The 23,973-nt window shown below is 57.5% G+C and overlaps 1 protein-coding gene across 1 annotated transcript; it reads left to right on the forward strand.

Moving 5' to 3' along the window:
* Positions 1-1,985: 1,985 nt before the first annotated feature.
* Positions 1,986-23,276, forward strand: LOC138812591 (exocyst complex component 3-like protein 2). Its single transcript, XM_070000569.1, has 12 exons — positions 1,986-2,079; positions 7,267-7,802; positions 10,715-11,351; positions 13,561-13,672; positions 15,367-15,468; positions 15,572-15,672; positions 16,019-16,129; positions 17,252-17,387; positions 18,968-19,090; positions 19,184-19,339; positions 21,004-21,125; positions 22,774-23,276. The coding sequence occupies exons 2-12, from the start codon at positions 7,283-7,285 to the stop codon at positions 23,051-23,053; spliced, it is 2,400 nt and encodes a 799-aa protein (XP_069856670.1). The 5' UTR covers positions 1,986-2,079; positions 7,267-7,282; the 3' UTR covers positions 23,054-23,276.
* The last annotated feature ends 697 nt before the right edge of the window (positions 23,277-23,973 follow it).

Genomic DNA, 23,973 nt, shown 5'->3' on the forward strand with positions numbered 1-23,973 from the left:
CTATGTAGATAATATCTCAATAAAACAAAATGAAATTAGCCACAGATGGCTGTTCACACTTGCCAGCCAGAGCACTCGAGGGGGGAGCTAAGGTAGGAAGAGCATGGTTCAAAGCCAGCCCAGGCAGAAAAGTCTGTTGCCATCTTCTCTCTGGTTTAACTTAGCAAAATGCTGGACTGGAGGTGTGGTTCAAGTGGTGAGCACCAGCATTACCAAATCTAGCTAAGAACAAGAGACCCTGAGTGCAAGTTCCAGTACTGGTTAAATAAAGAAAGGGGAGTTGCTCACAGTGGTCATAGCCCATGACAGATGGCCGGTGGCATGGCTCTGGCTGCAGACGCCGACCCAGGGGCCAGGCTGGCTCCTTCCCCTTCCTGTGTGACCCAGCAGACTTGAACCCAGAGGTATCACAGTCCAGTTTTCAAAGTGCTCCAGGCCCAGAGATGAGGCTCAGTGTGGAAGCGGGCCTAGTGAGTTCAAGACCCTGGGTTCCATCCCAGCCCTGAGATAAACAAAAACGGCACTAAGTCTGAGGTGGAGACAGATGATCTGATCTTTTCAGACCACGGAAGGCACTAGAAAAATCTAAGCACATTCCTGGGAAATGGGGGGGGGGGGGGAGAAGGGCTGCAGAGGGGGAGGGTAATGGAGCTCCAGACCAGGAAGATAAAGAAGACAGGGGTGGGGGCTGGGAGGTGGCTCAGTGGTAGAGTGCTCGCCTTGCATGAGGCCCTGGGTTTGATTCCTCAGCACCCCATAAACAGAAAAAGCCGGAAGTGGTGCTGTGGCTAGCCTTGAGCTGAAGAGCTGAGGGACAGCGCCCAGGCCCCACAACTGGATCCTCCAAAAAAAACAAAAAAACAAAACTTTCTTTGGGGCTGGGAAGGTGGCTCCGTGGTAGAGCGCTTGCCTTGCATGCCTGAGGCCCTGAGGCCCTGGGTTCGATTCCTCAGCACCACATAAGCAAAAAGAAAAAAGCCGGACATGGCGCTGTGGCTCAAGAGGTAGAGCGCTAGCCTTGAGCTGAAGAGCTGAGGGACAGCGCCCAGGCTTAGAGTTCAGGCCCCATGACCGGACCCCCCCCCCAAAAAAAAAGAACTTCCTGATGGTTGCCAGGCGCAGGTGCTCATATCTGTAATCCTAGCTACTGAGGAGGCTGAGATCTGAGGATCACGGTTCAAAGCCAGCCTGGGCAGGAAACTCCATGAGACTCTTATCTCCAATAAACTACTAGAAAACCGGAAGTGGTGCTGTGGCTCAAGCAGTAGAGCGCTGGCCTTGAGCTGAAGAGCTGAGGGGCAGGGCCCAAGCCCAGAGTTTAAGCCCCACCACTGACAAAAAAAAAAAAAAAAAAAAGAACTTCCTGATGGTTTAGCAGGGGCAGCTGAGCAGAGTAGCACCCACCTGTAATCTCAGCCCTCAGGAGGTGGAGGCAGGAAGATCACTCTTCAAGGACAGCCTGTTTTACAAAAAAATGAAGAAGGCACAGAGAACTACAATTCCAAAGCCAGTGCCACCCCCACAGGGTCCCCAAACCCAGCCCCCCGCGGCCAATGGTTATTTCTTTCTTAAGTCCTCCATAGCTTGGTACAGGAGCAAAGTTAAGACACCCCCCCCCCAATCCTCCCTCAAGGGCCTTAGCTTTGCCCAGGCTGGAGAGCGGTTCTGGGCTCTGGTCCAGCCCTGGGGCGTCTCCCTGGGGTGCCCAGGATGGACTTGTCACCTTGGAAGGCGTGAAGAGTAGGCAGGGGGGTGTGGAGGGAGTTCCGGCCCGGGGCTCAGGGAATGAGGGGGGTGAGGGGGGGGAACTGGGCTGTGGCACTGGTCCTGCCCAGTCCAACCATGGGGCTCGCCTAAAAGGACAGACAGATAATGAGCCCTTCCCGCCCCTGGCCCCAGAGAGGGAGGGGTTTCCTGACAGGAAATTGCCCTCCTCCAAGCACCCCCCCCCCAGATCCAAGCCTTCAGCAGTCCTGGCTGGAGCAGCCTGGGGACGGGACAGGAGAAGGCACGGAGGGACAGGCACGGAGGGACAGGCACGGAGGGACAGGCACGGAGGGACAGGCACGGAGGACAGAGGTGAGCGGCCTGGAAGCAGGGGATCCCCCCCAATCCCACCCACAAAGAGCTGCCTGGACCTGAACTCATCTGAACCTATTGCATGAACCCAAAAGGAGCAGGAGGCCTAAGGAGAAAGGGGGGACACTGACAAGGAGGCAGACACAGACAGCAGTGGAAGAGGGGTGCAGGAGAATTTGAGGATCCTTGGAAGCTGGAGGAGAGGGAGGAGAGAATCTTGAGAAATCACCAGCAAGTACCTTTGGTGCAACACACGCGCGAAGCCCAGTGGAAAGACATGGGGGCCCGGTGGTGGTGGGTATGGGGGGCTTGCTTCCTCCTAAAGATAGGGTTCTTGGAGACGGGCGAGGGCAAGGCTGGCATTTGGTCATTTCAGGATTTGTCTTTGGGGATAAGAACCTATGGGTTGGAGTTTGGGGTTTGGGAGGGATGTGCAATTTGGAAAGTGAGTTCTCAAGCCAGCGTGGTAGTGCACGCCTGTAATCCCAGCACCTAGGATGCAGAGGGAATTGAGAGACCGCATGCACAACCTGTCACCAAACACAAACCGAGCGTTCTTGAGGGCCGACCCTAGGTCTGGGAGGTGATGAATTGTGCACACAGGGGCTGGATTGCCGTGGAGGGTCTGGGGCTTGGGGGGGGGGAGGCTGGCAGCGAGGAAGAGGAGGGGCCTCAGGGGGAAGCTCTGGGCGCTGAGACATCCTGCAAGAACCGGGGGGCTGGGGGCTTCAGGAGGCCTGGGAAGTGAGTCAGGGCCCGGGCATGGGGAGGGAGGCTGACGCGGGTGTGTGTGTTGGGGAGGGCAGGATGTCGGAGACAGCCAAGGGGGTGTTGGATCCAGGAAGGGGAGCGAGGCCTGGGCCAGTTTTGGGTAATGGTAGTTACTTAGTGTCGCGGGGATGTTGGGAGTACTTTGTGGGGTATGGGGAAGGAGAATGTCAGATCAGCTCCAGATAACGTCAGCCAGTCATTCTGGGCTGGGACGTGGAGACTTTGTGGGGGAGTGATGGGGACATTTTGGGGTGAAGGAATTCAGAAGATGGAGGACAGGAAGGTCCCTGTGTGCCTTGTATGTGAGCATGCGTGGAGGGCCACCCCCCTGGTTGTCAGGGTGATAGGGGACCATGGAGGCCAGAGGGAGGCCCAGATCTATGTCTGGAAACAAGAGGATTGAGAAACAAGAGCTGAGATCTCTAAGTCAGTGGCTCACATATATCCTAGCTACTCAGGAGGCTGAGATCTGAGGATCACGGATCAAAGCCAGCCCGGGCAGGAAAGTCTGTGAGATTCTTATCTCCCATTAAAACCACTAGAAAACTGGAAGTGGCGCTGTGGCTCAAGTGGTAGAGCGCTCGCCTTGAACTGAAGAGCTGAGGGACAGCGCCCAGGCCTCAAGTTCAAGCCCCAGGATGGTACCACCTTGATCCTATCTGGGGAAGGAGGGTGTTTTTGTTTTTATATAAGCTAATAAATAAATAGTGGCGGAAAGGCGGGGAGAGGGGAGGGACAGTTCACCTTAGAAAGACAGCTCCCAACTCCTTCCAGGCTTCTTGGCCACCTACAAACATCCCAGTGTCCTGTCCTGTCCCCCCCCCCCACCTGACCCTGGTGACAAATAGCCATAGGTGAACCTGGGACACTTTGTGAAATTCCATCAGAGAGGGAAAATGGAATATTATGCAGCCATTAATGTAAAGCGGGAGCACAGGCCACAGCTAAATCTTCCAAGTTGATGGTGTGCGCGCGGGAGAAAGAGGACATCGGCTTACAGGATAGAGACTAGTGTGGCATCAGTTTTTCTAGAGAGCTTGAAACATGGAAGGTGGCATTTTTTTTTTCTGGGCACAACACTACATAAGCCCCAGTGTTCAAGCCCCAGTGCCAGCATTGGAGAGAAGAGAGAGAGAGAGAGAGAGAGAGAGAGAGAGAGAGAACTCACATTCCTCATGCAAGTCTCCTTGGAGAGACTGAAGCATCAGGCCCTGTTCTACATGAAACTGGATTCTCCTGTCTGCCTCTTGAGTGCTGGGATTACAGTAGTACACCACTATGCCTGGCTTTCTAATGGTGCTGAAACCTCAGAAGGAGAAAAAGGAAATTGAATACACATGGCATAGAGGTTTGCATTAGATGCTGATAGGATTCCAGGCACAGGAGCGGTTATTAACTTGGCTTTCTATATTTTTCTGAAAATGTTTGGAGTCTTTCACTGTGGGCTTTTGTTTGTTTGCTCATTTTGTTTTGGTTTAGTTGGGGGTTTTGTTTGTTTGTTTTGGTCAGTCTTAGGGTTCAAACTTAGGGCCTGGGCTCTGTCCCAGAGCCTTTGTGCTCAAGGCTAGGGCACTACTCCTTTGAGCCACAGCGCCACTTCTGATTTTCTGGTGATAAGCGTCTCACAGGCTTTCCTTCCCTGGGCTGGCTTTGAACTGCGATCCTCAGATCTCAGCCTACTGAGTAGCTAGGATAACAGGCGTGAGCCACCAGCGCCCGGTTTAACTCAGGATCTTGAATTTGTTTTAGCTTCTCTGCCACTTGACCCCCACCCCTTAGGGTGTTTTGGTTTCTTTTAACTTTTATCTTGTTCAGATAGGGTCTCAAGCTTTTGCCTGCAATGGCCTTCGACCTCAATCCTCCTATTTTCACCTCCTGTGTATCTGTGCTGACCAGCTACCACACAGCTCTGAAAAAGTACTTTTAAAATGGGAGTTGAGGTTGTAGCCCATTGGTGGAACACTTACCCAGCATCCACAGCGCGAGGCTAGGTTCAATGCCCAGGAAAAAGAAAAAGATAGGAAAGCCTTGTTTCTACTCAGTTCAGTACCTTCCTGGTCCCTTCATTCCCAGAAAGCCCAACTCCCTTGTGACAGGTTCAAGGCTTTGCAAAGCCTTGATGTTTGGGAATGGGATCTGGGCTCTTGTACATGCTAGGCAAGCGCTCTTCCATTCCCAGCCCTTGGGATCATTTGTGGGTTATTTTCTTTCTTCTTTTTTTTTTTTTTTTGTTTGTTTTTGGGGTCCGGTCGTGGGGCCTGAACTCTGGGCCTTGGGCACTGTCCCTCAGCTCTTCAGCTCAAGGCTAGCGCTCTACCACTTGAGCCACAGTGCCACTTCCGGCTTTTTTCTTTTTTTGCTTATGTGGTGCTGAGGAATCGAACCCAGGGCCTCAGGCATGCAAGGCAAGCGCTCTACCACTGAGCCACCTTCCCAGCCCTTCTTTTCCTTTTTTTTTGTGGATCCTGGGTCTTGAACTCAGGGCCTGGATGGTGTTCCTGAGCTCAAGGCTAGTACTCTATCCATTTGAGCCACAATGCCACTTCCAGTTTTCTGGTGGCTAACTGGAGATAAGAGTCTCCTGGACTTTCCTGCCCAGGCTGGCTTTAAACCACGATCCTTAGATCTCTGCTTCCTGAGTTGCTAGAGATGACAAATGTGAGCATTATGTGTGTTTTTATGATTTCTTTTGGTTTTTTTTTTTTTTTTTTGGTCACTTGTGGGGCTTGAACTCTGGGCCTGGGCGCTGTCCCTGTGCTCTTCAGCTTAAGGCAAGCGCTCTACCACTTGAGCCACAGAGTCACTTCTGGTTTTCTAGTGCTTTTTATTGGAGATAAGAGTCTCACGGACTTTCCTGACCAGGCTGGCTTTGACTCGTGACCCTCAGATCTCAGCCGCCTGAGTAGCAAAGCATTACGGGTGTGAGCCACTGGCACCCAGCTGATTTCGTTTGTTTTTTGAAACAGCATCTCCTTACATAGCCCAGGCGGGCTTCAAACTCAAGATCCTCCTGCCCTAGCCTCCCTAGTGTTGGGATTACAGGTGTGTGCCACTGTGCCCCGTTGCATGTCCCAAAAGATTGGTGATAAGGATGAATAAGAGAGGAGAGGAGAAACAAATTAGACAGGGGTGGGGTGGGAGAGAAGGAGGTGAGAAGGAGGCCGATGAACCACCCGGATGTTTCCTTATGGTGATACCCTGGGCTGGGAGTGCCACCTTAGAAAAGAGCCTTGCTCTTCCTTCTCCTGCGCCGGTTTCTTCATAGAGTAGGATGCCTAATTAAGATGGTGAATCTTGGGGCTGGGAAGGTGGCTCAGTGGTAGAGCGCTTGCCTTGCATGCATGAGGCCCTGGGTTCCATTCCTCAGCACCACATATGCAGAAAAAGCCAGAAGTGGGGCTGTAGCTCAAGTGGTAGAGCGCTAGCCTTGAGCTGAAGAGCTGCGGGACAGTGCCCAGGCCAGAGTTTAGGCCCCACGACAAACAACAACAAAAAGATCGTGAATCTTGGTATTGAAATGTGGCTCAGTGGTAGAGTGCTTGCCTAGCATGCATGAAGCCCTGGATTCAAATCCTCAGTACCATATACACAGAAAATGCCGGAAGTGGCACTGTGGCTCAAGTGGTAGAGAGCTAGCCTTGAGCAAAAGGAGCTCAGGGGCTGTGCCCAGGCCCTGAGTTCAAGCCCCAGGACTGGCAAAACAAACAAAAATAGCATGACTCTTCCAAATCCTTTGATCCAAACTGGGAAGGGAAGGTGTTTTTGTTTTCTTGTTGGTCATGGGGCCTGTCCCTCAGCTCTTCAGCTCAAGGTTAGTGCTCTACCACTTGAGCCACACTTGAGCCAGCTTTTTCTGCTTATGGTGTGCTGAGGAATCGAATGCAGGGCCTCATGCATGCAAGGCAAGCGCTCTACCACTGAGCCATCTTCCCAGCCCTGGTGTTTTTGTATTTGACCAGTATTGGGATTTAAACTCTGGGGTCTTAAATGAGTTTGCCAGGGATGCTCTAGCTTTGAGCCCCCCCAAAGCCACACCTCCTTAAGCCACGGACCAATCAGAGTCCGGCCCCAGCCTCTGAAACCACGCCTGTGCCGTTAAGCCACGCCCCATCCTGTAAATGATGCTTGTCACTCAGACCACACCCAGTCCCTTCAGGCCACGCCCTCGCCCCTGGGCCACGCCCCCTGCCAGGCCTGGCGGCAGCCGGCTGCGTGGATGGATGGTCAGTTGCGTGAATCCAGGCCCTGAAATCAGACATGCGCCAGCTTTGATCCTGAAGCCCTTGCCTCTGTCCCTCTGAGCCTCAGTTTCCTCATCTGCTGAAGAAGAGGACAGTAACACACCCCCCCCTCATAGATCCAGGGAGGTTCTATGCACCCCGGCCGCACCCGCGCTGACCCGTCGTCTCTCCCCAGGTGCCCGCCCGTCAAGATGCCCATCCTGAAGAGTCTAGGGGTGGCGGACCCCAAGATGCCCCGGGCGGGGACCCTGCCCCTCAGATCCTCCCGCAACCCCTTCGAGGAGGTTCCAGGGCTGGAGGGAGAGACGGGGGACCTGGGCCCCCTGCCCAATGGGACGTCGTGTCGCCGCCGTGCCACCCTGGAAAAGCTGGCAGGCCTGGCCCCCTTCCGCCTGGGCTGGTCCCCTGGCCGCCGGGCGGGCAGCCCCGGGGACGGGCAGCCCCGGTCTTTCTTGGGCCGAATGCTGGCCCCGGGGATTCGAAGGAGCTCGGCAGATTTCGGCCTCCTAGCTCGGCTTCAGGGGAGCCGGGGCCACGGCGACGAGGAGGCCACGGGGGAGGCTGCTCGAAGACTGGCCTTCCTGCGCCTCGGCCGGGGGCCCAAGCCCAGGAGAGCCTCCCTGGCCGAGAGGGTGGTCCCCGCCGGAGAGGCTGCCCCTGAACCCCCGCCCAAGATCCGGGAGCCCCCAAAGATGAAGGAGCCCTTGTCAGGTAAGTGGGGAGCCCTGATGTGGAGGTATGGTCATGTGGCTCCCCTCCTCCTCCTGCCTGGGCCTCCCTGCCTCCATTCTTAGCCCGTACAGGTGTCCCTAAGAAGCTCACCCTCTGTCCCATCCATCTCCCACCTCCCCAGCCTCCCACACCCCCAATCCACCTCCCCACCATCTCCACGATCATCTCTATGATCAAAATCAAAGAAGATGCCTGTCATCCTAGCAACTCAGGAGGCTGAGATCTGAGGATCAGGGTTCAAAGCCAGCCCAGGCAGGAAAGTCCGTGAGGCTCTTATCTCCAATAAACCACCCAAAAACCAGAAGTGGCGCTGTGGCTCATGTGGTAGAGTGCCCGCCTTGAGCTGGAGAGCTGAGGGACAGCGCCCAGGCCCAGAGTTCAAGCCCACAACTGATTGGAAAAAAAAAATCACAATTGTAAAACCTCAGCTACTCCGGTGGCTGAGATCTGGAAGACTGAAATTTCAGGCCAGCCCAAGCAAATAGTAGTTCGCCAAGTCTCCATCTCCACAGAAGAAGCTGGCCATGGTGGTTCATCCCTGGCGTCTCCACTAGGATGAGAAGCAGAAGTTGTAGGAACTTGGGTTCATGCTTGCCTGGGGATGGGGGTGGGATGAAGGACCAATGTCAAAAATAACTAGAGCAAAAAGGGCTGGAGGCATGGCTCAGCAGCACAACATCTGTCTAGTAACACAAGCCGTTAACAGCATCCCCTCCATCCTCAACCTCTTCTTCTCTACTGTCTGTCACTGTTCAGTGTCCTTTCCTCAATGTCCTCTCTGTTTCTGTGCCAGCCCTAGGGCTTGAAATCAGGTCCAGGCCACTGTCCATGGCTTTTTTTTTTTTTTTTTTTTGTCAAGTCATGGGGCTGAAACTCTGGGCTTGGGCATTGTCTTTGTGCTCTTCAGCTCAAGGTGAATGCTTTTACCGCTTGAGCCACAGTGCCACTTCCGGTTTTCTGGTTTATTAGAGATAAAGAGTCTCACAGCCTTACCTGCCCAGGCTGGCTTTGAACCGATGCATCCTCAGATCTCAGCTTCCTGAGTAGCTAGGATTACAGGCATAAGCCACCAGCGCCCTACCTGTCCATGGCTTTTTTTCCCCCTCTCAAAACTAGTTAATGCTCTACTATTCAAACCACGGCTCTACTTTTTGATTTTTGGTGGTTAGTTGGAGATAAGAGTCTCCGGAACTGGGTGCCAGTGGCTTATATCTTTAATCCTAGTTACTCAGGGGATTAAGATCTGAGGAGCACAGTTCAAAGCCAGCCGGGGCAGTAAAGTCTGTGAGACTCCTTATCTCCAGTGAATCACCCAACACATCAGAAGTGGAGCCGTGGCTCAAAAAAGTAGTAGAGTGCTAACCCCTGAACAGAACAGCTCAGGGACAGCACCCAGGTCCTGAGTTCAAGCCCCGTGACTGACAAAAAAAGAAAAAGTAAAAGTCTCAAGGCCTTTCTCTTCTCCGGCTGGCTTCAAACCTCGATCCTCAGATCTCAGCCTCCTGAGTAGCTAGGATGACAGGCGTGAGCCACCACAACTGACTTCCAACGCCATTCTTGTCCTGTCCTCTAGTCTATCCTGGAATCTCGCTCCATCTCAGGACCCGCATCCTCATCCCCAATCCCCCTCCCACACCCACACCTGAATTCCGGGCCCTCCCCAGCTCCTGTGCGCTCCCCCCCCCCCCACTCCAGTGCCCTCTACATCCTGGCTCTTTCAGCCCCAGCTCCCTGGGGATTGGGAGGGCACGGCGGGGAGGTGAGGAGGGGGTGACTGGAGCCCCCGCCTTCTGGAAACGGATGGGCAGAAATAGCCCTGGCCAGGAAATAGTTTCTCTGCCAGGGAGGAAGCAGAGGGGGAGGTGTGGAGGGTAACTCTAGGCCGCCCGGGGCCATGGGACCCTCCCGCCTCCCCTCTGCTTCCACTCCAGACTCCCAACCCCACGCTTCTCCTAGCTGGAGCAAAGCTGGGGGGCGCTGCCAGAGTGTGGGCTCTCCCCAGCAGCCATCCCCACCCCAAGCACCCCAAGTCACCTCCAGATCTGCCTCCTCACCTGCCCCCTGCTCTGTCCCCTCCTGGCTCTGACCGTAGCTCACATCTCTCTCTCTATCTAGTGTGGGTTTGTTTTGTGCCAGTCCTGGGGCTTGAATGGGTGCTGTCCCTAAGCGTTTTCACTCAAGGCTGGCACTCTAGCACATCAGCCACACTTCTCTACTTCTGTCTTTTTGGTAGTTAATTGGAGATTAGAGTCTCAGAGATTTTTCTTTCCCCTGCTGACTTTGGACCACAATCCTCAGATCTCAGCCTCCAGAGTAGCTAGGATGACAAGCGTGAGACATGGAGGCTGTGTTTTGTTTCTGAGGCAGAGTCTCCCTAGACTTCATTGAGACCGGCCTTGAACTCATGATCCTCCTACTTCTGCTTCCCGGTTAGCTCTGGAATTACAGGCGGTCACCACCATACTGGGTGCCATCAACCCTAGATTTTTCTTTCTTTTTTATTAGTTGGTCGAGGGGCTTGAACTCTGGGCTTGGGCGCTGTCCCTCAGCTCTTCAGCTCAAGGCTAGCTGTCTGAGCCACAGCACCACTTCCAGTTTTCTGGTGGTTCATTGGAGAGATCAGAGTCTCATGGACCTTCTTGTTTGGGCTGGCTTTGAATCCCGATCCTCAGATCTCAGTCTCCTGGGTAGCTAGGATGACAGGCGGGAGCCACCGGCCTCTGGCTTAGCCCTAGATTTTTCACTCTGTCTCTCTTACTGGCTCTCTCTTCCCTAGCCTTCTCTCCAGGTCTTCCACCCCCCCCTCCAGGGGCGCCCCCCACCATGCATCCCCTTGGGGATCCTGATCTGGGACCCCCCCACCCCCCCCTCTGCGCTTTGTGCCCCCACAGTGTTGGAGATCCTGAGCCTGATCCAGCGGCGTGAGCTGGCGCGGGCGGACGAGCACATCTTGGAGCTGGAGGCGGAGGAGCTGGCGTCGTCGGGGGGCGGCGCCCCGGGCCCCCCCCAGGCCCCGGGCGCGGGCGGCGGCCGGCGGGCGCGGGACGTGGCGCTGCTGTACGAGGCCCTGCAGCGCGAGCTGTGGGCGCTGGTGCGGGAGACGCTGGCGGGGCCCGGGCCGGGCGCGGGCGTCGGGCCGGGCGCCGTGGCGCAGCTGGGCCAGGTGCTGGTGCAGGAGGAGGCGGCCGACGGGCGCCGGGGGCCGGGCGCCGCCCGCCGGCTGCGCGCGCGCTGGGCCGAGGCGGTGGCGCGGGCGGCCCGCGAGCGCCTGGAGGCGGCGGCCCCCGGGGCCCCCGGCGGCGGCCTGGCCGGGCGGCTGGAGGCGCTGCGGGCGCGGCTGCTGGAGGACCTGGCGGTGGTGCGCGGCCGCCTGGCGCCCGCCTACCCCGCCGGCCTGGGCGCCTTCGGCGTCTACCTGCGCGGCTACCACGGCGCGCTGGCCGAGTGGCTGGGCGCCGCCGCGCGCCGCAGGCTGCCGCTGGCCGACCGCTACGCGCTCCTCCACTGGCACAACCAGGTGTACCCCAGGTGAGGGGAGCAGGGGCCGAGCCAGCCAGGACCCCCCCCCAGCCCAAGCCCTGAGACAACCCGGACCCCCCAGTCCCAGGCCCAGAGCCAGCCAGGATCCCCCCCCAGTCCCAGGCCCAGAGCCAGCCAGGACCCCCCCCCAGCCCAGCCCCTGAGACAGCCAGGACCCCCCCAGCCCAAGCCCTGAGACAGCCAGGACCCCCCAGTCCCAGGCCCAGAGCCAGCCAGGACCCCCCCCCCCAGCCCAAGCCCTGAAACAGCCAGGACCCACCTATTCCCAGGCCCAGAGCCAGCCAGGATCCCCCCCAGTCCCAGGCCCTGAGACAGCCAGGACCCCCCCCCCAGCTCAGCCCCTGAGACAGCCAGGACCCCCTCATTCCCAGGCCCAGAGCCAGCCAGGATCCCACCACCCAGCCCAGCCCCTGAGACAGCCAGGATTCCCCCCCCCCAGTCCCAGGCCCAGAGCCAGCCAGGATCCCACCACCCAGCCCAGCCCCTGAGACAGCCAGGACCCCCCCCAGCCCAGCCCCTGAGACAGCCAGGACCCCCCCCCCAGCCCAAGCCCTGAGACAGCCAGGACCCCCCAGGCCCAGGCCCAGAGCCAGCCAGGACCCCCCCCCCCAGCCCAAGCCCTGAAACAGCCAGGACCCACCTATTCCCAGGCCCAGAGCCAGCCAGGATCCCCCCCAGCTCAGCCCCTGAGACAGCCAGGATCCACCCCCCCCAGCCCCTGAGACAGAACAGCCCACCTTCCACACATCCATCCTGACATCCCTCCCCTTTCCCACCTAGAGCTAGGGGGGGGGGGAATCTCAGGCTCCTGGAATCTTCTAGACTTTGTTTTCCCACCTACCTGTACAGTTTATTGGGGGAGGGGGGGTTAGCGGTGCCAGCCTGGGGCTTGAACTCAGGGCCTGGGCACTGTCCCTGAGCTTCTTTTTTGCTCAAGGCTAGAACTCTACCACTTGAGCCACAGCACTACTTCTGGCTTTTTCTGTTTATGTGGTACTGAGGAATCGAAACCAGGGCTTCATGCATGCTAGGCAAGCACTCTACCAGTGAGCCACCTTCCTAACCTAAGCCCTAGACTTTTAAGAGGCCCTACTCCAGTTCTCAACCCTCAGCACCCTGGACCCACACAAGTTCTACTAGCTCAGTCAGTGAAGTTCATGCCTGTAATCCCAGCTACCAGGACCCTAGGTTGAAGCTAAGCCTGGGAAAAAGTTAGCAAGATCCTCCCTCAAACCCCATCTCAATGAACAAGTCTGGGTTGGGGTACATGCATGACATCCCGGCACTCAGGAGACTGAGGAAGGAGGATTCTGAGTTCCAGGCCAGCTTGGGCTACAGAATAAGAAAAAGACCAAAAGAGCCAGGTGCTGGTAGCTTACGCCTGTAATCCTAGCTACTACTCAGGAGTCTGAGATCTGAGGATCCCAGTTCAAAGCTAGCCTGGGCAGTCAAGTTTGTAGGCAAATTTGTGAGACTCTTATCTCCCATGAACCACCAGAAAACTGGAAGTGGCGCTGTGGCTCAAGGTGGTAGAGCAATAGCCTTGAGCAAAAGAGCTCAGGGACAGCGCCCAGGCCCAGAGTTCAAGCCCCACAACCAACAAAGAAAAAAAAAGTGGATCAGGAAAGTCTGTGAGACTCTTATCTCTAATTAACTAGTAAAAGCTGGACTGGAGGCATGGCTCAAGTGGTAGAAAGCTAGCCTTGAGTGAAAAAGCCAGGGGCTGGGATTACAGCTGTGAGCTCCCATGCTTGGCCTGGACTGAGTGGAGACTCTGAGCAAAAGGCTAGTGGGAGGGTGGATGGTGGGGGGGTGTTAGGGGGGATTGATACCCTGGCTCAACCTAGCCATGCCTAGCCATGTCGGGGGGCACAGATGGGGTTGGGGTGACATGGGGCCTACCTAGGAACATAGATGGATCGGATCGTGGGTGAGGCCTCGCGTGTCAGGTCCTCGGGTCTCAACTTGACCTCCGTGTCTTGTCCGGACACCATCCATCACGGAGCTGACTCAGAGCTGGAGACAGGCGAGACACAATCGCAGCCATGTCTCTCGGCGGATGAGCAAAGCTGGGTCCCAGGAGAGGAAGGGAGAGGCCCAGGGTCACACAGGCGGAGGTGGTGTGGGCTAGGACAGGGGCCCATCGCCCGGCCTCACCCCTCACGGGCCTCCCCGTTTCTCTTCCCCTCTCCCTCAGGGAGGTCCTAGGGCTGGTGGACATGGTGGCCCTGGAGAACGGGGAGCTGGGACCCCTTCTGTCCCCTGGCACCCTGCTGGGCTTGGAGGACGAATGTGTCACAGATGTCAAGGTATCTAGACTCCACATTGGCCATGATGGGGGTCACTGCGGGTTGGGGGGGGTTCTCCCCTCCTTGGTTCATGGTGTCTGTCTCCCTTTTGCTGTGGGAATACCTGAGCTCTCAGGGTTATTTCTGCGTTCCTTCTCTCCTCCCCAGTGCGCATGCCAGGGGAGGGGGAGGGACACAGATGCTCAGAGGTTGGGACACATCAGATCCTTGGAATCCTAGAGCCTGAAAAAGCCAATGACCTTTCTGCACACAGGCGGCCCCCAGCCACAGAGGGGTGTCCCCCGTGGATGGTGAGCCCAGCCCCAGGACCCTGAGCCTTGGGATTCTAGATCCCAGTAGACCCACATTTGTCTAGCTCCTGCAAACTGGTGTTTGCAGTAGGCCAGCAATCAGGAGATGAGCAATGCTTTGGAATTCCTGAATCATAGAAACCAAGAATCTAGCCAGACGCCGGTGGCTCACACCTGTAACCCTAGCTACTCAAGTGGCTGAGATCTGAGGATCATGGTTCAAAGCCAGCCCGGGCAGGAAAGTCCATGAGACTCTTATCTCCAATAAACCATCAGAAAACCTGAAGTGGCACTGTGGCTCAAGTGGTAGAGTGCTAGACTTGAGCTGAAGAGCTGAGGGACAGCGCCCAGGCCCAAAGTTCAGGCCCCACGACCGGACCCAAAAAAAAAAAAATATATATATATATATATATATATATTTTTTTTTTTTTCTATGTGCCAGTCCTGCGGCTTGAATTCAAGACCTGGGCACTGTCCCTTCGTTTTCTTCCTCAAGGCTAGTGATCTACTTGAGCCACAGCACCACTTTTGGCTTTTCTTTTTCTTTTGGTGGTTCATTGGAGAGAAGAGTCTCATGGTCTTTCCTGCCCTGGCTGGCTTTGAATCTTCAGGTCTCAGCTTCCTGAGTAGCTAGAATGACAGGCGTGGAGAATCTGACAACTTTAAACTGTTTGGTGGGAGAGGAGCCAATAAAATAAAGATCTTTGAGCCCATTGGCTGTTAAAAGTGGTGAGCTCAAAGCCACTACTCTCTCCCGCGCTCATGAGCTCTCCTTAGGCAGGAGGGAAGCGAGGGCTGAATGGAGCAGGTGTCCTTGAACTTGGTGGCCTCTCAAGTGCGATCTGAAAAGACCTGAATGGCTCACACCTGTCATCCCAGCTACTCAGGAGGCTTGAGATCTGAGGATCCAGGTTCAAAGCCAGCCCAGGCAGGAAAGTCTGGGAGATTTGCCAATGAAACCACCAGAAAGCCCGAAGTGGAGCTGTGGCTCAATGTGGTAGAGCTGTGGCCTTGAATGAAAAACCAAAAACATATAAATAAATAAAAGCACTTGAGCCGGGCGCTGATGGCTCACGCCTGTAATCCTAGTTACTCAGGAGGCTGAGATCTGAGGATCGCGATTCAAAGCCAGCCCGGGCAGGAGAGACCGTGAGACTCCTATCTCTAATAAACCACCAGAAAACCAGAAGTGGTGCTGTAGCTCAAGTGGTAGAGCGCTCGCCTTGAGCTGAAGAGCTGAGGGGCAGCGCCCAGGCCCAGAGTTCAAGCCCGACGACCGACAAAAATAAATAAATAAATAAAAGCACTTGAAGCTCCAGGGGTCAGGGGACGATGATGTGGCAGGAGGAAAGAGAAAGACCCTCACCCCAGCCAGCCCCCCCCACCCCCGACTCCTCCCGGCAGGCTCAGACGCGGGCAGCCCTTCTTCGAGTGCTTCAGGAGGACGAGGAGCGCTGGAGCTGCCTAGAGGACCAGCCCAGCGGCCTGGCACAGGACGTGTGTGAGGTAGGCCGTCCCTGGGAAGACGGGGATCAGCTGCACCCCCACGGGATGGGCGGGAGGATGGCGAGCCCGCCCCCAACTCTCCTCTTCCTCATGGCTGGCACAGCTGCTGGAAGAGCACACAGAAAGAGCGCCCCGCATCAGCAAGGAGTTTGGGGAGCGCATGGCGCACTGCTGCCTGGGCGGGCTGGCAGAGTTCCTGCAAAGGTTAGGAGCAAAGGGGGACAGGGCTGGGGGGGGGACGGGGAGTGACAGATAGAAGATGGGGGTGCTGGTGGCTTATGCCTGTCAGCTACTCAGGAGGCTGAGATCTGAGGATCCAGGTTCAAAGCCAGCCTGGGGAGGAAAGTCCATGAGACTCTAATCTCCAGTGAGCCACCAGAAAACCGGAAGTGGTGCTGTGGCTCAAGTGGTAGAGCGCTCGCCTTGAGCTGAAGAGTTCAAGGACAGCTCCCAGGCCCAGAATCAAGCCCCACAACCACCAGAAAAAAAAAAAAAAGAAGAAAGATGGGGTTCTGACCCCAGCGAGGTGCCCTGCTCCTCTCCACCCTAGTTTCCAGCAGCGAGTGGAGCGTTTCCATGAGAACCCAGGAATCCGGGAGCTGCCCACAGATATCTACATCAGCAGGACCATCGCCCTGGTCAACTGCGGGCCCCCCCTGAGGTGAGACACCCCCTACTGCATGTGGACACCCCAGAGGCTGCTCAACAGAGATGCCCAGGTGCCAGGTGGAAAATCCCAGCACTGACCCAGGAGACGTCCACATAGGACCTGGAAGTTCTAGAAGCATACATGTCATGTATATACTTCTTCCCCTTCAATACTGGGATTTGAACTCAGGGCTTCGTGTTCTCTGGGCTTGCTTGCTGAGCTGGCGCTCTACCATGTGAGCCAGGTCTCCAATCTGGCATTTTGCTAGTTACCTGGAGATAAGAGTCCTACAGATGTCTTCCCCCTGCTAGCTTCAAACTGATTTTCTAGATTTTTGTTTTTGGCAGGGGGGAGGGAGGAGGAGGGGAGAGGGTGGTTGATCTTGAGGCTTGAACTCAGGGCCTGGGCACTGTTTCCAAGCTCTTATGCTCTTATGCTCAAGGACAGCACTCTACTACTTTGAGCCACAGCACCACTGGCTTTTGAGCGGTTAATTGCACATAAGAGTCTCAGGGGACTTTTCTGGCCGGGCTGGCTATTTTTTTTATTTGTTTGTTTTTTGCGGTCGTGGGGCCTGAACTCTGGGCCTGGGCGCTGTCCCTCAGCTCTTCAGCTCAAGGCTAGCGCTCTACCACTTGAGCTACAGCGCCACTTCCGGCTTTTTTTCTTTTTGCTTATGTGGTGCTGAGGAATCGAACCCAGGACCTCAGGCATGCAAGGCAAGCACTCTACCACCAAGCCACCTTCCCAGCCCTGGGCTGACTTTTAATTGTGATCCTCATATCTCTGCCTCCTGAGTAGCTAGCATATAGGCATGAGCCACGAGTGCCTGGATGAATTGGATTTTTTTTCCCTTTTTTTAAAAAAAGAAAACAACATCCATGCCCTGGTGGCTCACGCCTGTCATCCTAGCTACTCAGGAGGCTGAGATCTGAGGATTGTGGTTCAAAACCAGCCCAGGCAGGAAAGTCTGTGAGACTCATCTCCAATGAACCACCAAAAATCTGGAAGTGGAGCTGTGGCTCAAGTGGTAGAGCGCTCACCTTGAGCTGAAGAGCTGAGGGACAGCACCCAGAGTTCAAGCCCCACAACGGACACAAAAAAACTGACTTTCAGTTCCCTTGGACCTTGCAGGGCTCTGGCAGAGCGTCTGGCCAGGGTGGGTCCCCCTGAGAGCGAGCCCGCTCGGGAAGCCTCGGCCTGCGCCCTGGACCGCGTGACCCGGCTCTGCCACCGCGTCCTCATCGACCTGCTGTTCCAGGAGCTGCAGGTGAGTGGGCGGGGCTGGGGGCGGGGACAGGGGGCCTCAGGAAGCAGGTGGGGAAAGGGGGGGGTCAGAAAGGGGGAAAGGAGGGGATAAGGGTAGAATTACTAGGATGGGGAGGGGAACTTGGGTGGGACTCCCTACATCATCAAGGTGGGACCCTTCATGAATGACACATGGGGCCCAGCTGGCCATTCACTCCCCCCCTTCTCTGATCAGAATAATTCTCCGGGCTCCAGGCCCACCTTATCCTGGTCCCCAGGCCCCTCCCTTTGCAGACTTCATCTCCATCTGCCCACTGAGTCACGCTCTCACCCCCACCCCTAGGCCTGCCAGCCCCTCTGCTGCCCCAAACAAAGCCAGGGCCTTCCTGCCTCAGGACCTTGGTACCTGCTGCTCTTGCTGCCTAGAATGCTCCCTTGGCATAACTCCCTCTCACCTCTTTCAAGTCCTGACTTGAAGCATCAACCTGTCCATGAGGCTTTCTCCTGTCATTCTGCAGCTGCTTGAGCCAGCCCAGTGCCATATACCTGTAGTCTCAGCCCAGCCTCCTGAGCAGCTAGGATTACAGGTATCAGCGGGGGATGGAGACCCAGCCTGGTACATTCTGGGCAGGGGCTCCACTGCAAAGGTACACCCCCCAGCATAGACTACACCCCATCCACAAGCCCCCTACAATCGAGCCATGCCTCCAGCACACTGCACTTTTTTGGTGTGACATGGGGCTTGAGCTCTGGGCCTGGGCGCTGTCCCTCAGCTTCCCAGTTCAAGGCTCTACCACTTGAGCCACAGCGCCAATGGTGGTTCATTGGAGATAAGAGTCTCATGGACTTTCCTGCCAGGGCTAGCTTTGAACCTTGATCCTCAGATCTCAGCCTCCTGAGTAGCTAGGATGACAGATGTGAGCCCCCGGTGCCCTGCTTTTTTTTTTTTTTAAACTCAAGGCTGACACTACTACTTGAGCCACAGCTCCACTTCCAGAATTTTGGTGGTTAACCGGAGATTAGAGTCTCTCAGATTTTCATGCCTGGTTAGATTCAAAGCACAATCCTCGGCTCTCAGCCTCCTGAGTAGCTGGGATGACAGGTGTGAGCCACCTGTTCAGCTGTAGTTTGTTTTTGTGATAGGGCCTGCACTGGTCCTGAATCTCCATCCTCCTACCTCCATCTTCCTGTGTAGCTTGGATGACAGGTGTGCATCACCATATCTGGCTAAAACCCTTCATGGTTGAGTGAGGGTCCCCGTGTGCATCATGTGCTATTCAGGCAAATTCTGTAGGTGGTTTTTGCCCAAGCTGCTAGGCTCCATCCTGCAGCCCCTGCCCCAGTCCTTTCCTCAGCCCTCACCTGCTAATCAGAATCACCCTGGGGCCTCCACCCCTTTCCTCCAGGAAGCCCTCCGGGATTCTCCCCGCCACTGGGCATCCCTTCTGGGCTTCCTGCCCTGCTGGGCCTGTGCGCCCCCGGTGGCGGCTGCATGCGCTGCCTCGGGAGGATGCGGAGGAAGGACAGGGTGGTTCTGCCCCCAGGTGGGGGAGGGCAGGGCTGACCCCCCACGCCCCGTCCTCCCCCTCCTCCCCCCGCCAGCCGCACTTCAACAAGCTGATGCGCAGGAAGTGGCTGAGCAGCTCCGAGGCGCTGGATGGCATCGTGGGCACGCTGGGCGCCCAGGCGCTGGCCCTGCGCCGCATGCAGGACGAGCCGTACCAGGTGCGGGGAGGGTGGGCGCGGGGTGCCCCCTCGCAGGGACCCCCCCCGGGGAGTGCAGGGGTGACCCGGGGTGACCTCCCCCCCTCCCCGCAGGCGCTGGTGGCGGAGCTGCACCGGCGCGCGCTGGTGGAGTACGTGCGGCCCCTGCTCCGGGGCCGTCTGCGCTGCCGCTCGGCTCGAACCCGCAGCCGCATGGCCGGGAGGCTGCGTGAGGACGCGGCGCAGCTCCAGCGTCTCTTCCGGCGGCTGGTGAGTGAGACCGGGGGGGGGGGGGGGGGGGTGGCGAAGCGGGGAAGGGCAGGACCAGTCCTCCAGGTTTGGGACACCTCATCTCAACCCCCATACAAGGCCGGGCGCAGCGGTACACACCTGCCATCCCAGTTACATGGGGAGCTGGCTGGCCCCCAGCCGGCCTGGGCAGCAAGAGAGATCTGACTGGGAAAATGGATGGATAAGAACAGTAGAGGGGGGCTGGGAAGGTGGCTCAGTGGCAGAGTGCTTGCGCCTTGCATGCATGAGGCTCTGGGTTCGATTCCTGAGCACCATATAAACAGAAAAAAACAGAAGCGGCCCTGTGGCTCAAGTGATAGAACACTCGCCTTGAGCTGAGGGACAATGCCCAGGCCCAGAGTTCAGGCCCCGGGAGCAGCAAAAAAAAAAAAAAAAAAAAAAAAAAAGAACAGTAGAGGGAAGTGGGGAGGGGGGCATGGCTAAAGTGGTAGAGCACCTGCTTCAAAAGTGCAAGGTGCAGAGTTCTAAGCCCAGGGCGCCTGGGCTTTAAAGCTGGAATCGGGAACAAATGGTCTGCACCCAGCGCTTCGGTGAATTCCTGGGCTGTAACCGGAAAACCGTAGCCATTCTTGCCACAACTGATAGAACATATTTTCATCAACAAAAATTGAAGAAGAAGAAGAAAAAAGGCTAGATGTCCGGGGAACCCAGAATCTCCCAAACCCAGCATGCAGAGCACCCCAATCCTCCTCATCCCCAGCTGTCATCTGGGGTGCCCCGCCACCCCTCTTCCAGCGTCCAGCCTGGGAGTCCTTGAAACTTTGTACACACTCTCTGAGATTAGATTGACACAGCGGCCAGGAAACCAACACAGCGAACACAGAGCGGCCTGTGCGCGCTCTATCTTGTCTTCCCCTCCTGTAACATTTTGCAAACTTGCAAAAGGATCCGTGCCCTCTCCACCGCCCCCTCCACCGCCGCCTCTCCTGCCAGACCAACCCTCCACCCTGGGTCACCCTGGCGGCCCTCGGAATTGTCTCTGGCTCTCTATCAATTGAGCCACAGTACCATTTCAGGTTTTTGAGTGGTTAATTGGGGATAAGAGTCTCACCAGGAGTTTTCCACTTGGGATGGCTCTGAACTGCCATCCTCAGATCTCAGCCTCCTGGGTAGCTAGGAGTACAGTTGTGAGCCTCTGGCACCTGACTTCCCTGAGCTTTTTTGCTCAAGGCTAGTGCTCTACCATTTTGAGCCACAGCGCCTCTTCCAGTTTTCTAATGGTTAACTGGAGATAGGAATCTCCTGGAATTTGCTGCCAGTGCTGGCTTTGAACCGGGATCCTCAGATCTCAGCCTCCTGAGCAGCTATGATGACAGGCATGAGCCACCTGTCCCCGGCTTCTGTCTCTTTTGAGAAAGGGTCTCATCGTGTAGCCCTGGCTAGTTTGTAACTCTGGATCCTCTTAGCTCAGTTTTCACAGGCAGGGATTACAGGCATGCCCCTCAGCACTGGGCTTGGGATAGGTTTTGAAGGCTGTTACCTAGTGGAGAGATAGATTATAGATTTTCCTTCAATTAGTCCCTGCCCCTTCTGCGCCCCTTCACAGACGGGGGGGGGGGGGGCGGGATGGGTCCGCTGGGCAAAGTATGAGCAGTGGGCTGTGCCCCTTCCCCTCACTACAGGAGTCCCAGGCCTCCTGGCTGGACGCGGTGGTGCCACACCTGGCGGAGGTCCTGCAGCTGGAAGACACACCCAGCATCCAGGTGGAGGTGGGGGTGCTGGTGCGGGACTACCCAGACATCAGGTGAGCCCCCTGCCCTCCCCCAAGCCTTGGCATCGTCCCCCCATTTCCTGCCCCGCCCCCCTTCCAGGCGCGGGAGGGAGGCGGCAAGCGTGTCTGCGGCTGTTTCCTGCTGGAACTGGGCAATATTAAAACGATTTCCCTCCTCCCACCGCCACCAGTGCCGCCGCCACCGGGCTCGCAAACAAACAGGCGGCTACAGGAAGCCGGGGCAGTGGGGCGCTGGGCAGGGGGGCAGAGAGGAAGGGCTGGCCCAGCAGGGGGGACTCAGGACAGCACAGGCAGGCCGGCATGGAGCGCCATCCAGTCCTGAGGGCCACTTGCTTCTGCTCCCCAGAAGTACTGAGAGAAAAGCTGGGCATCTGTGGCTCGCCTGTCATCCTAACTACTCAGGAGACTGAGATCTGAGGATCTCAGTTCAGAGCCAGCCTAAGCAGGAAAGTCTGTGAGACTCTTATCTCCAGTAAACCACCAGAAAACCGGAAGTGGCGCTGTGGCTCAAGTGGTAGAGCGCTAGCCTTGAGCTGAAGAGCTGAGGGACAGTGCCCAGGCCGAGTTCAAGCCCCACAACCAACACACAAAAAAGTTGTTTGAGAAAATTAGCTGGCTGCCTGTGGCTCTTGCCTGTCATGCTGGCTACTCAGGAGGCTGAGATCTGAGGACTGTGGTTCAAAGCCAGCCTGGGCAGAAAAGTCTGTGAGACTCCAATCTCCAATTAATCAGCAAAAAGTAGGAAGCAGAGCTGTGGCACAAGTGGTAGAGCTTCAGACTTGAGTGAACACACTCAGGGCCAGCGCCTAGATGCTGAGGTCAAACTACCCTATGGGCATCAAACTAAAACAAAACAGCTGGAAAGCTGGGCTGGAGGTGTGGCTCAGGTGGTAAAGTGCCAGCCAAACAAGCTTGAGGACCTGAGTTCAAATTCTGGTATAGCCCAAAGAAAGGGGGGTGGGAGGGGATACCCAAAGTAACTTCATGGGTCACATGCAAAAATGTGCATGTCTGCAGTATGATCTGTAGGCCGTGAGGACCCTGGGACTTGGACCCAGGGAGCAGACCAGCCCTTGGTGATGCCCTGCTGTGGTGTTGAGGGGAGTCCATTTTTGGGAAAGGGTGGGGGGGTGCAGAATAGGGTAGGGTGCTTGTGGTTTTGTTTTGTTTTTTGGGTCCAGTGGTGGGGCCTGAACTCTGGGCCTGGGCGCTGTCCCTCAGCTCTTCAGCTCAAGGCTAGCGCTCTACCACTTGAGCCACAGCACCACTTCTGTCTCTTTTTTCTTATGTGGTGCTGAGGAATCGAACCCAGGGCCTCAGGCATGCAAGGCAAGCGCTCTACCACTGAGCCACCTTCCCAGCCCTGTGGTTTTGTTTTAAAACACTTTTTGGGGGGTGATCCTGGGATTTGAACTCAGGGCCTCTCAGAGTCCTTGCTGGGCTGGTGCTTCTACCCCTTGGGCCTCCCCGCTAGCCCCAGGGAGTCGGCTTTGAGGATGAGGCTTGGGGATAGGGAGAGGGTCTCCGGGGTGACCTTGAACCTCCACTAGCGTTTTTGGGGAGCTCCGGGTGGTCATGGCGGGGGTGGGGTGGGGTGGGGAGCAGGAGTGGGGGTCCCCCCCCCCCGGCTCCCCGGGACTGGCCCCGCCTCTCCCCGCAGGCGCAAGCACGTGGCGGCGCTGCTGGACGTGCGCGGCTTCCCGCGCGCCGCGGGCCGCCAGGAGATCCTGGCGGTGGCCCGGGACCTGGAGCTGTCGGAGGCCGGCGCGCCGCCCGCCCGCGCCCGCGCCTTCTTCGCCGACATCCCCGTGGCCCGCCCGTCCTTCTGCCTCAGTTTCCCGCTGCTGCTGGGGCGCCTCCCGGTGTCCGGGCCGCGTCTGGCTCGCCTGTCCGTGCGTCCTCGGCCCGGGGCCCCGGCGGCGGCGGGAGCGCGGCGCTGAGGCCCCCCGGCCCGGCGCCCCCCGGCCCCCCCGGCCCGGGACGCCGACCCCAAGTCCTTGAGCCTCCCCTCCCCCGAGCCTGGCGCGGGGGGGGCGGGGGGCACTCTGGAAGGTTCTACCCACAGAAACATCCCGGGGCTCCCCCCCCCTCCAGGCCGGGCCCCCATCCAACCCGTGAAGGAATGTTCGATACTTAGAATAAAGAGGTTTCTATTTAACACGAGGAAGGGCTGAGTCCCGAGTGTGGGGGGGAGGAAGAGGGGGGGCTGGGGTGCAGGCCCCGGGCCAAGGGCCGGTCACCCCCCCTGCCCAAGGCCGGGCTGGGGTCCCGATGGGCGCGGGGCCGGGGGGGGGGGCGCGGCCCTCCCTCCCCCCCCCGCATCGGCCCCCCTCCCGCCTCCCATCCCCGCGGCCATCCTTGGCGGGAAGCCGCGTCCCGCCGCCCCGCCCGGAGAGGAAGGAGGTGGGGGGCGGGTTGGCGGCATCCAGGGCGCCCTCCTGGGTTGACACCGGAAGGTTCGGGGTGGGAAAGTTTCCAGCCTCTCACACCCCCCCTCCCCGGCCCCAGGGCGGCCCGCGGGGGCCCCTGAGCCGCTTGACCCCCGGGCGCCTTCCCCGGGCCCGACAGCCTGGTGATGGATGCTTCCTGGCCTCGCCGGCCCTGGAGGTGCTTGTTTGCTTCTTCTTCCCTGAGAACCCCTGAAGTGGAGGAGGAGCCCGGGGTCCGCCCCGGGCTGGGGAGGAAGGGGTCCCCCTCCAGGCTGCGGGGAGAGGGGGCCTGGGGGGGGGCTTGGCCTTCCCTTCCCCCATTCTGGGGTGGGGAGAGGGGGGAATGAGGCTGGGCACCCACGTGGCTCAGGCCTGCCATCCAAGGGGTTCAAAGCCAGCCCAGGCAAGGAAAGCCCTGCCAAAAGGCAGAA

This window comes from Dipodomys merriami, unplaced genomic scaffold (genome assembly GCF_024711535.1).
Source record: "Dipodomys merriami isolate MVZ:Mamm:240054 unplaced genomic scaffold, mDipMer1.0.p SCAF_57, whole genome shotgun sequence".
NCBI lineage: Eukaryota > Metazoa > Chordata > Mammalia > Rodentia > Heteromyidae > Dipodomys > Dipodomys merriami.

What these genes read in the sequence shown, in the direction of transcription:
- LOC138812591 (XM_070000569.1), top strand. Translation starts at nt 7,283, where the DNA reads ATGCCCATCCTGAAGAGTCTAGGGGTGGCGGACCCCAAGATGCCCCGG. An exon ending in CTGGCAGAGTTCCTGCAAAG is followed by an intron (nt 15,673 to 16,018) that starts GTTAGGAGCAAA and finishes TCTCCACCCTAG; the next exon opens with TTTCCAGCAGCGAGTGGAGC. An exon ending in TGCTGTTCCAGGAGCTGCAG is followed by an intron (nt 17,388 to 18,967) that starts GTGAGTGGGCGG and finishes TCCCCCCGCCAG; the next exon opens with CCGCACTTCAACAAGCTGAT.